The sequence below is a fragment of the Phodopus roborovskii genome, unplaced genomic scaffold, assembly GCF_943737965.1.
Source record: "Phodopus roborovskii unplaced genomic scaffold, PHOROB, whole genome shotgun sequence".
Classification (NCBI taxonomy): domain Eukaryota; kingdom Metazoa; phylum Chordata; class Mammalia; order Rodentia; family Cricetidae; genus Phodopus; species Phodopus roborovskii.
In genome coordinates this window covers 43,339-55,500 of record NW_026125203.1, presented here as the reverse complement: position 1 = coordinate 55,500, position 12,162 = coordinate 43,339, and the positions used below count along the sequence as shown (strand labels likewise).

At 42.3% G+C, this 12,162-nt stretch overlaps 1 protein-coding gene and 1 pseudogene across 1 annotated transcript in view; one reads left to right on the top strand and one right to left on the bottom strand.

Annotated features, from left to right (window-relative positions):
• Positions 1-12,162, top strand: part of LOC127226909 (diacylglycerol kinase gamma-like) — a gene marked incomplete at its 3' end in the record, with an annotated part of 78,862 nt that overhangs the window by 24,576 nt on the left and 42,124 nt on the right. Inside the window, exon 2 of the mRNA XM_051191060.1 lies at positions 11,280-11,594. Within this exon, the coding sequence (XP_051047017.1) occupies positions 11,528-11,594 (67 nt within the window). The remainder of the gene's footprint in view (positions 1-11,279; positions 11,595-12,162) is intronic.
• On the bottom strand, positions 4,601-6,660 carry LOC127226917 (protein DBF4 homolog A-like; annotated as a pseudogene).

Below are 12,162 nucleotides of genomic sequence, written 5' to 3'. Positions count from 1 at the left end.
ATTTCAGTGTTGGTTCTGTTTTGAGTTGTTTGTGGTTTTTAGCTATTCTTGTGGTTGCTTTTAAATTAGGAATTAGTTCATTTGACTTCATAGCTATCATTTAGTCAGTGAAGACTATGCCTTTAACTCTTCTGCAAGTAGTGATATTTGGCATCAAAGCTATTTTTAGCTACTAGGTTTTAAAACATGAACAAGTTGCAGTTTGAGATCAATGTTGTAAATTCATGTCAAGAAGATAAAATGTGAAATTTGCACCCAGAATTGCTTATAGAGCTAATTGGTTATGTGGCTGTGTAACTAACTAATCCAAAACTTAGTGGCTAAACAGTCACTGCATTACTCATCTGCATAATCATATGCACTGGGAATGCAGACAAGGTTTAGCAAGAACCAGTTGACTTTCCTCCATGTGGCTCTTGCTAAGACTATAAAATCCAAGGTGGTTTCTTGCCTGGCACACTCAGCAGGGCTAAAATAGCTTTTATAACTCAGTGAATTGTTTGACTGGGGTCTTTAGATTTCACCATCATCCGGGTTTCTTGGTTCTCAGTGTGATGGTAAGACACCCCACCCACCCACCCCCGTCCCTATGTTCTTCCCATGTGGTCTCTGTGAGGTATCTCTAGCCCTATGTGGCTAAATTTCCTACAAGGCAGTTTGAAAATCTCAACATGACAAAAAGGAATCCACTGACTCTGCTCAGAGCCTCAGCCTGATAGTCACAATGTTGTTTCTCCTGTGTCTTTGTTAAACTGGTTAAACTGGGTCATAGGCACAGTCCAAACTCCAGTGAGATGGATATAAAAGACCCTGAAGTATCAGGAAAAGTGGATAGTGGGGGATACCACTGTAACAGACTATGACAATAGTGGTAATTCATTGCTGAATCAAGCAACTTATCTACTTATAACACACTATCAACTAAGCATAGCAAATAACTAATGTTTGCAAATTGTAGCTTAGAGCCCTGATGTCCTGCAAAATTATTGGTCATTATTTTAATATAAATTTGTATTTATCAGCACATGTCTTTATTATGAGTTCAGCAACTAACTCCTAATGAAATTACAAACAATTTTACTCCAACTTGTGTCTTTTGTTTCTCTTCAATTCTTTATCATTCTATTCTCTCTATAGAGAGATATAAATAGATACAAATAGATATGGTAAGAGCTTATTTTCCATGCAAACCAATCATTTAAAAGAAGCTGAGGACCACTCTTTAAATAGTCAAGATATGAACCTCCTTAGATCTTGTAGCCAGAGCTAGAGTGGACAGGAGATTTTTTTTTTTTTGCCTGAAGGAATTCAGACTCTTGTAGCAGAGAGATTTGGTTCAGTTCATCCAATATGATAAGCAATGCAATTGAGAAAAGCTCCCAGTGCTATTGAAGGGTGAAGATGCTATTCCTAGCCTGGACTAAGCATTTTAAGGAACATTCTTAGTCTAGTACTTGAGCTGAATGGCTAATGTGCTAGCTAGTTTTTATGTCAACTTGACTCAAGCTACAGTCATTTTAGAAGAGGGAATCTCAGTTGAGAAAACACCCCCACAAGATTAGTCTGTGGAAAGCCTGTAGAGCATTTTCTTGATTGATGACCGATGTGGGGGTAGGGGTGCCCAGCTCACTGTGGGCAGAGACCGTGAGTACTTAAAGACAGGCTGAGAAAACTTGGTGTTGAGCAAGCCAGTAAGCAGCATCCTCCATGTCCTCTGCATCAATTCCTGATTCTAGATTTATGCCTTGAATTCCTTCTCTGAATTCCCTGGATTCCAAGCTGTAAAATGGATTAAACCCTTCCTACCCCAAACTGATGTTGGTCATGGTGTTTTCTTACAGCAATAGAAAATCTAACTAAGACATCCAGGAAGGAGCCAAGGTTGATGAACAAATAGTAGGAATAAAAGCTAGGATGCAGGCAGCCATCAAAATGTGGCCTGGTCCCAAGTCTGAGAAGAGAGAAAAACATTTATCTCTCTAGTCATTTCCCCTTATAAAGATGGGCTCATTATGGCTTCGTCATAAACCATCAGATGCATATAAGTAAGTTCCCCCAAAGCGATGTCATCCTCATGCACTGATGTCTGGAGGAGAGTGAAAGGGAGATGAAGAGGTGTTTGTTCCTGAGTAATTGAATATGGCTGATTCATTCGAATGAATAGAGAGACCTGGGGTGCAATTCAATACCCATTGAACTGCCATCTCATTTTGACTTATAAATCCCATGCTGACATCTGTACAGAACAAATAGAGTTTGAACCAGTATACAAAATTGCAGAGCTAGAATGTGTGGTAGAAACCACTATTTCCAACCCCTCATTTTATAGACAAGGAAACCAAGGCCTGGGGAACTGAAACCATTGCTCAGAGTGGCACAGCTTCTTCAATGACAGAAAATATTACTCCCATCCAAGTCAGACACTATCCAATCTGAGTTTTACTTAGAAAGTGCTACCAGATTTTATCCGGTGAGGAGAGACTGTGGACACAGAAAGCAGCATCGATGAGACATGATTGGGCTGGGGAATGTTCACCGATGAAGAAAAGGTAGCCCATTAGGAATCAGCTGTTGTCTAGCAAAGAGCAAGTTGTGACTCTGTCCCCAACTTTTCCCGATAGAAATGGGGGACAAACAGGGACGTGCCTCCTCCTGTGCAGCAGCACTCTGAGCTACAGTGGAGTAGTGAAAATAAGAACATGAACACTTGTTATTACAACAAGCATGTTTTCCCTTCATGCAGGGACATCAGCTCCTTCAGGATGCATCCAGCCTGGGTGGTAACTAGCTGTTTGGCTGTATGTCTCCACACAGGCCCGTGAGCCCCCAAAATACAGAAACACGGTGTTCCATGGAACACAACCAGGAAAGCAGGTAAATTGGCTGAAAAAAAAAAAGCTTTAAAAAAAATCTAGAGATTAAGTTGCCTTTTAATCTGGGATTGACTGGGCAAGCAGGTACTACTGTTGCTGTGGGAAGTAATTAAAAGGCATTTCTAGTAAAGAAAGTCCTGACCTGTCTATCAGGCCACTAACTCTTGTTTAAGGGGTGCAATTGTATGCCTGTCATTTTGCTAGGGCAGGGAGTAACAGAAGGTGAATTTGACTGGAACATACATACAAAACGATCAGGGAGCTGCTTCATGGGTGACAAACCTGGAACTCAGACCCTTTGTCCTCTGAAGAGTCCTAGGCAAGACTATGCTGAAGAGGAAGCTCTTTGTAAAGAGATTTGTGGCCATTCATGGAACACACTGTTATATGAAAACAACACACAAACAACAGTCTATAATGTGGGTTATGAGACACTCAATGGCAAAGGCAAAGAGAAAGTAATAGGAATGGGACAGCATCGTGGAATATTACTTTAACTAGGCAAAGATGTGTTACTTCGTTTAGGTTGTGTTTATTTAAGATGTAAAGATGTGTTACATTGTTTATGCTGCATTTGTTTAAGATGTAAAGATGTGTTGCTGTTTTACCTTGCCTGCCTAAGGGCTAATAAAAAGCTGACCTGCCAAGAGGTAGGCAGAGGAAGAACAGGCAGGGCTGGGGGGAAGAGAGAATAAGGAGGAGGGGAAATCTAGGCTTGGGAAAGAGGAAAGGGAGGGGGGGGAGAAAATGAGAGAGCTGCCAAGGGCCAGCCAGCCAGGCAGCCACCAGCCAGGCAGATACAGAGTAGGACATACATAGAGAATGAAAGGTAAGAAGCCCCAAGACAAGACATAGATGAAGAGAAACAGGTTAAAGCAAGTTATAAGAGCTAGTGAACAAGCCTAAGACAAGGCCGAGCATTTACAATTAATAATAAGTCTCAGTGTCATGATTTGGGAGCTGGCTGGTGATCCAAACGAACACCTGCTACAGGACAGGTTTTATCAGAGCCTCTTTAAAAACCAATATTTTTGACATCTGTTTGGTTGAAAACAAAATAACTGTAGACAAATCATGAACTCTGTTTTCCACACGGATGTGGCTTAGCAATTCTAGAAGTATTGCCTCTGTGTTTTAAAACTTAAACAAATTAGTATATTTTAGATCATGGAAACAAATCTTGTTGGCAAAAGTTTTAAAGTCTGGGATGAAAGAAAGCTAAAATGGAAAGGATAATGTGGGACCAGAGTTGGAGGCCTGAACTTTGGTTATAGATACACAGACTGATAATGTATGTGTTAGCATTTCTATTGCTGTGATAAACCACCATGATCAGGAGTGACTACGGGAAAACAGAAAAGGAAAGGAAAGGTTCATTTCATCGTAGAACTCTCATGTTACGCTCCATCACGGAGGGAAGGGAGTCAGAGCAGGAACTCACAGCAAGATTCTGGAGGCGGGGACCGCTTACTGGCCTGTTCCTCATGGTTTGCTCAGCTGCTTCTTTTTTCTTTTTCTTTTTTAAATAAATCACACAAGATTTTATTGTATAATTTGTAACAGCTACTCAATTCTGTAAAGAATTATAAACATCATCTTAATATTTACATATGGTTCCATCAACAAAGCTGGCAAAGACAACAGAACCAAAACAAAATAAAAGCCCAGAGCTCCTAAGAAATGTATATGAATTTATAAAAATTTCAAGAATAAAAGCACGTTAGATACTAAAATCCAACGAATGTGGAAGCTGAAGGGGAAGAGAAAAATGTTGACAGCAGACTGCTTGAACTTTTCTCCTCCCAAACATCTAAAACATCACATATCTCGCTGTTCTTAGTGAGCTTGTAAAACCCAAAATTTCTGATTTCTCCACTGCTTGAAAGAGGTCTGTACTTGTGACCTACAAGTTCTGTCTTCACACATAGGAAGAAACTCAGTTTTTTTTTTGTTTGTTTGTTTGTTTTGTTTTGTTTTTTAAATCCAATTCAGCACTTGAATCCACATCTTTTTTTCTTCTGCCCAATAATATTCTCACAAGGCAAGTTATCCATATTCTCCGTGTCACATTCATCAGGCTCCTGAGGACCACAGGATGGAGTTCTGGCCTTCATCGTTAGCTGTTCTTTTGATGTATTTAATGTCACCAGGTCAGAATTATGACCAAACACAAAATGAAGGTCCTTTTTCCGTAAATCTTTTGCTGAAAAATGTGTAGCATTTGCTGTTTATTTTGGTTGGGGTGGATGGTTTTTTGTACTGAGGTGAGAAACTTGTACACTCAACTGTGGCACACTTGGACAGTCACCCACCTTCTGTTCTGAATCATTTCTATTAATAATTAATGTGTGTTCAGAAGCATCAAGAAGTCTTTCCTGCTCATTTTTACATGGAGGTAGCTGTGTAAAATTCTGTTCTATGTCAGGTTCACTGGCATTTAACATACTCACTGTTTTCTTATCACGTACTTTCAACACAGTTGACGAGTTAAGACATGGGTTCCAAAGTAAACACAAGCCTTTGTTCAGGTTTCTGGGTCTCTTCATATTGAAAAATCTGCTCAAGCAGTTGCTCTTTACTTTCTCCCATGTCCTTCTGGAAAATGGGCTCCAACTGTAGCTTCTCCTCTGGTTCAGTGTTTTTCAGGACATTTGCAGACACAGAAGAAAAGGAGCCGATGCTGTATTTTATTCTTAATAGAAAAAAATGTGAACTCCCTTTCAAAACCATGTCAGAGGGAGACTAAGTACCATTTCTTTTTAGGTGTGTCTCTTTCATATTCCACAAAATCAAAAACTAAGTTAGATACAATATCATCAACAACTAGATACTGGATACCAGTTACTTTGTGCAAAGATTTTGTGTTTCTCACTCAGAAGGTGAGTTTCAAGATCTTCATATTTCTGTAAGCAACAATCACAGTATCCTTTTTCTCTCTCTCTTTTCCTTCAACTGGAGTTGAACTGGGGCCCCACCACATTTATTGCCATCCATATAAATTCTGGGTTTAGGCTGAGCTTGCTTCTCTATGTCAAATGAACTACAAGGCTTGTGCGTAGAGTAGTTTATAGAAGGCACACTGGTCAGCTGAAGGTAGAATGGCCTGTAAGACTGGTTCACATTTTCAACCTTTAAAAAAGGCTTTTAAGTCTCCCTGTACTGGCCTTTTGTATTCCAGTACCTGCTTTTTTCCCAAAATTCTTCACAGAAGTACTTGATTTCTTGAGTGAACATAACTCTTCTTCTGTTCAATGTAGTATCTAATGTCATCAATATGAAGAATCTTTACTCCCTGTATTAAGGCATTTGATAATATACTATTAGTAGGAATAAAATCATGATCCTTGAGAGTTTTTTCAGCTAATAATTTTCCTCAGCTCAAACACACTCTGTCCAGAGACTTAAAGGAACTTCCATCATGGTTGGGATGAGGTGAGGTGCTTTTTGAAGCACATGTAGATTCTGGACTCTGTACAGGAGAAACTCAACTCAGTGTTTCCTCATACTTTGCTTCCTTTTTATTTGAAACAAGATAACTGATATCTTTCCTGCGAAATTCTTCAGCTTGCCCACCAAGATCCTTTATATCCTTTTGTAGTTTTTCACATATGGTGATGGAAGGCAAGTCAAGGTAAAATATTTTTCCACAAAGAGGCTTACATTTGAGTTTTTCCAGCCTATTATCAGTTTTTAGAGATTTCAAAGATGGTCTGTTCTTTTCATTTTTGTCTTGGATGCCACCCAGGAGAGGTGCTTTGCTGTGGATTCTCATGATCTCAAGGTTCATGGCAGCCACCCGGCACCTACATACAGGATCTGCACCGGGTGCCACATGTGGCAGCTGCAAACACAGAGCTCCAAGGCCTACCCGCCCCGGCCAGGCACCAGGCCGTGGTGAGTTCAGGGCCGGTTTTGGTGCCAAGCCTCAGAGCAGGAAGGGGCTAAAGTACAGTCGTGTGAACCGCCAGTCTGCTTTTTTATACAACCTAAGAAATACAAGAAAATGCCAATACAGGCTTGTCCGCATACCAGTTCTCAATCAGGGTTCCCTCCCCAGATAATTCTAGCTTGTGCCAAGTTGACAACAGAATAATCAGGACAGTTATCCTCTTTTAAATGTTATGCACCAGTATATTACTAATAAACCATAGCCTTTCCTTTCTTGTTAGCCACCAAGATCTCATTTTAATATCAAGCTCACAACATAAACCATCGTATAATCTCAAAAGTCCTATAGACTTTCAAAGTTCACCTGCTTCAAAATATCAAAAAAAAACTCTTTAAAGATGCAAAATCTCTTAATTATGGACTCCTATCAAAAATAAGTTACATAGTTTATATGCAAGGAGAGGAGAACCAAGGCACAGTTGCAATAAAATCAAAGCAAAACAAAATTTCTACAATGTAGAAGTGCAGTGCTTCACACCTGGGAACCACACACGAGCCTTTGGGCTCCAAGGGCCTAAGCAGCCGCACCTCTCCAGTCCTGCCCTCCGGAGCACACATAGCTTGTCTCATGGGTTCAGGGCAGCTCCACTCCATAGCTGATGCTGTCCTTGACAGTCATTCCATGGGACTTGTATCTCCAATATTCTGGGATTGCCATGGCAGTTGAGGCTGTGCCTTCCCCAGTGGTCTCTTGTGGCCTCTCCTCAACGACTCCAGCCCTGCCACACAGTGCCAATCCTCAGCTGCTATCCATGACCCCTTCCTGCCTACATCTGCTGCTATTTATGATAACATAAATAAAATATTGTGGAAGGCCCCTCCCCCCATAAACTCTTGGTTAATATAAAATGAATGACTAAATTACAAAACCATTACCTTCATAATCAGAGTTACCGACGGGTGCCGAAGCCAGTGGATAAAATTTTGATGAGTACTTACAAGATTACAATAACCTGGAGCAGGATGAGATCGAGTTCAGGAACCTGAGGCACACTGGAAACCTTCCAACTGCTCTCAGCTGGTCCTTAGGCCATATTGCTAAGTGTCATATCTGCAATAGGGTGAAAACCTTTCATATATTTATTCACTTATCAATTCATTGACAATTTCACACCTTTCCACAATGCAATTTGGTCAGATTACCCTGTCATAGCTCTTCCTATGTCCTGCATCCCAACATGTCTCCCTCTTGCTTTTGTGGCTTTTTTTTTTTTTTTTTTTTTTTAATGACCACTGAGTTTAACTAGAGTTGCTTGAATGACTTAGGTAGAGGGTTATTTACCGGAGCATTGGCAACTTTCCAGAAAACACCAGTGAAGAAAATGGCTCTCCCCCCCCCCAGTAGCCATTAACTGCCAAGAGCCCCTTCATCTAGCACTAACCTATGGTTATAAATGGAAATATTTAGAAGGTAGCTTGACAACATGTCAATTTAACAAAACAACAGAAGCAGGTTCCCTCCCAGAAGACGTGGCCTCCCCAGGCATGGGCTTTTGACCAGGTTGTAGTTCGGGGTCTGAATTCCCTCTTGTGTACCCATACTAGTTGTGCCACTATTGCATCATTGGGCGCATCTTGCCCGGCATGGTGTTTGTGTAGTCCACAAGAAGGGAAGACGTTTGGTGTCAGTTCTCCCACAGAGGCCTGCAAGCACCTTCTGGCACTGGGGAAGCTATCCTTCAGAAGAAAAGCTCCTGACCCTGTTCTAGGTTGATTCCTTTATGTCTTGCAACCAAAGTATGTGGTGACTTCAGAAATGAGGTTTTGCTCTCTAGTTCTGGTAGACAACCAAGAGAAATGGTGATGGCCTAGATTGTCTGGGGGATGGGCTTCTGTGTAACCCACACCTGCCACTGCCTACTCCCTAATAACCTATGACTTCTGGGAGCAGTGTTATTTGCTATGAAATATACCTCCATTCAAACTTCCTTTTCATTTCCTTTTACAATTTTTTTATTGATTGTATGTGCATGGGTGGGAAGCCATGAGGGCAGCTGAGCATCATTAGAATTGGCAGCAAATGCTATCTCTGGCTGAGTCATCTCTACGGCCCCATCGGCTCCAGCATTTACCAACCCTATCAGGGTTGAGAAGAGTCATTTTTATCGAATATCACTGCATTACAGGCATTGTGCTGGAGGGGATGGTGTATGTATATTGACCCATTCATAACATCAGATACACTTTTCCAAGTCATATCCTTATTTTCAAAAGGAAAAAAATTCAAATGATAAGAAATTGCCCAGAAAAATGTCAAATAACCAATGACAGGCAGAGCCCAGAGCCAGAGTCCTTCCTTGCCTTCTGATTTAGCAGTCAGCATTGTTATCTTGCTGTGTGGCTCCGATTCCTCTTAGAGGACTGCTTCTGGGGTGACACAGTACTGAGGTCACAGAGACACTGCTTTGCTTTCTGTTCTATGTTGTTTGAGTCAGGGTTTAGCGTCACACTCACACTCCTGCCTTCGCCTCTGGACCCTGGGGCTCTAGGCATGGTCTACCATAAGGGGCCTCTTACAGAGGCATTCTTAAACACGTCGGTGGTTCCTGTTTTGTTTGTTTGTTTCACCCTCTTTACTAAACACTTAGTTTTCTTTTCCTCCTCTATTAGAGACAGCAACATAGCCACATGTCACTTAATTTTGAGAACCAGTTCTAAGACTCAGATCTTAGATGGCTTCATCATTGTGTAAGAGGTCGCAGAAAAGATTCCTGGGGAAGATACAGAACACACTAAAAGGTTTTATTAGCAGGAGAGATGTGATCTGGCTGGCCGTGGGAAAGAACAGAGTAGGGGAAGAGCAAAAACCAGCAGAGGGAAGACCAGCATGGGATGACATCACAGCCCAGGACGACTGCTGGGTTTCACAGGAGGGATGGTGGCGAGCTAGGCTGGGCCTCAGCCTATGGCCTGCACAGTGACTTGAGTGATTACAGTACTGATGAGAGGCAGGAAGAGGGTCCTGGCAGGTGCTGGTCTAAGGTAATCCGGAACATTGAAGGGTCTCAAGAGACGGTTGGAGAGTTATATCCGAGTACAGGATCTGCAGGTCTCTCACTATTGAGACCCGGACTGAGGAGAGGGCTCAGTTACAGAAGCAGTACAGGAGTGAAGTTCCTGGGGAATGGAGGCAGGCTGAGGAGACACAACTGTGCTTAGAGATGGCAAAAAGACGATGGAGGAGACTGGGGGCGGGAATATTCAGGAAGACACGCAAGGTTCAAGGCAAGGGTTTCACAGGCAAGGACACAGGATGCAAACAGAGAGAATGGATCTCAGATGTACTGGGAAGGCCCTGTGGGATTTGAACCTTCAGAAGAGCAGATGTTGAAAATGAATCCAGATTTCCAGTAGGTTAAGGAGACATTGGCCTTCTTGGAAGAAAGAGATCACTGTGAACACCTCCAGAGACACAGGCATCTCACCCGCTGGCCACCTCACACCATTGTCCCTTCTTATGGAGCTAGAACCTCAGACCCTGGGGGCCTCTCAGGCAGGCCTGCACCAGACACGACTACACACTATGGTAGAGAATCTTACATGTGTCTCCCTTCTGGGACCTCCATCCTGTATTGCCTCTTCAGACAGACCTGGAAGTTGGCCCCAGAGAAGACCCTATGGCATTAGCATTCTGCTCTATTCTTCCATACCATAAGAACCAGTTTCTTTCCATTTCCTCTTATTATACCAAAGGTTTACCAACTGGTTTCTATCTTTGACCCAGAACAAAATATGCAAATATATGAAAATATAGTTTAAAGAACAGTCTCATGAAACACAACTTACTACAGTGAAAATATTTGCATTTTCCATCCTAATCTGTTTCATTCTTTAAATGCTGGTCCTGGCCCACTATGTTCATTTAGTCATTTGCAAAACTGATTTAATGAAACACACTAGGACATAAAAGGGTCAAAGGAAAAGCACCCCCGGTGTCCTTGTCCCCCCACCTCCATTTGTCCCAAAACCTGTACCTGGGGGCTGACAGGCTCTCCCCTAAAGCTCTGAGAACTGCTCTCAAACTACAGGCTGCTAGCCCAGAGCTTATCTGAATTTCCACTGTGACCCACCACCATGCAAAGTTGAAGCTAGGTAGTAAGATTTAGACATGAGCAAAGTTGGGAAGGCTCCTCTTTTGAACCAGTTGCCTAGGCTACTGTACCTGTAGGATTCTGAGGCCAAGTGACAGCCAGGATCATTTTCATTCTGTGCCTCTGGGACCCTAATAACACCATTTGTGGAAGACATTCCCAGTGTGAGAAGTATGGCCATCATATCACACAGGCCAGTTCCCCCCTGACATTCAGCTGGACAGTGGAGCAGGGCTGCCATGTGCTGACTTTTGCTCTCTCTTCAGACCTCCCTGAAGGTAGACTACACCAAATCATTTCCCTCTTTCAACAGAATACCATGTTCACCTTGCATCTTATTTACAATGGCTTCTCTGCTTCAGTTCAGGAATTGCCAGGATTTGGGGATTGGCCTGGACCACAGCAGAAGTATGTTGCCTGAGGAATAGCAGAAATCTTTTGTCAGCTGTCGAGAGCTGCCCACAACTGTCATCAACACTTGAGTGCCCTAGAAGTCTTCTGGAGACCTGATCCATTGCATATCTGCAATGAGCCAGACCCTGAGCTGGGCCTCAACTTCTCCCCTGGTGAACAGAATTCCACCTGTGGCTTCGGTTGATCACACTCAGCTGAAAGATGAGTGAAGAAAGATGGGTCTCTCTCTCATCAGAAGAATTTGATCAACTCCAGAAATACTCTGAATGTAAGTTCTGACATTTACAGACATGGCATGGGACTTCCTCTCTTCTGGGAGATAAGTCCCAGGGGCAGGGTTATTGCAAAGCCATGGAGAACGAGGCTAGACAGCTACAATCACTTGATAAACACAGAATTTGTGCTTTCAGTCTAAAGATATAATCACTCTTAGGCTCTCATAAATAATCCACACTCACCAGAGAATTTGGAGTGCACACTGGAGAAAATAAGGCTGGTATAAAAACCAACAATGCACTCAGCAAGCCCTTCAGAATCTGCTTGGGTTGAGGCAGAAGCATGTATGACCACTATTACCTGCCCAACTCAGGGACCCAGGCCAAGTGCTCTGTGGGCAGACTTTTCTGCCCACAGCCAGCTCCCAAATAACCACACAAAGACTTATTATTAATTATAAATGTTCAGCCAATAGCATAGGCTTATTTCTAACTAGTTCTTATAACTTAAATTAACCCATATTTCTTATCTATGTTCTACTACATAGCTCAGTGCCTTTCTTCAACACGGCATGTTTATCTTGCTTCTCCCTGTGTCTCCTGGCAACCGTGCCCTCCTTC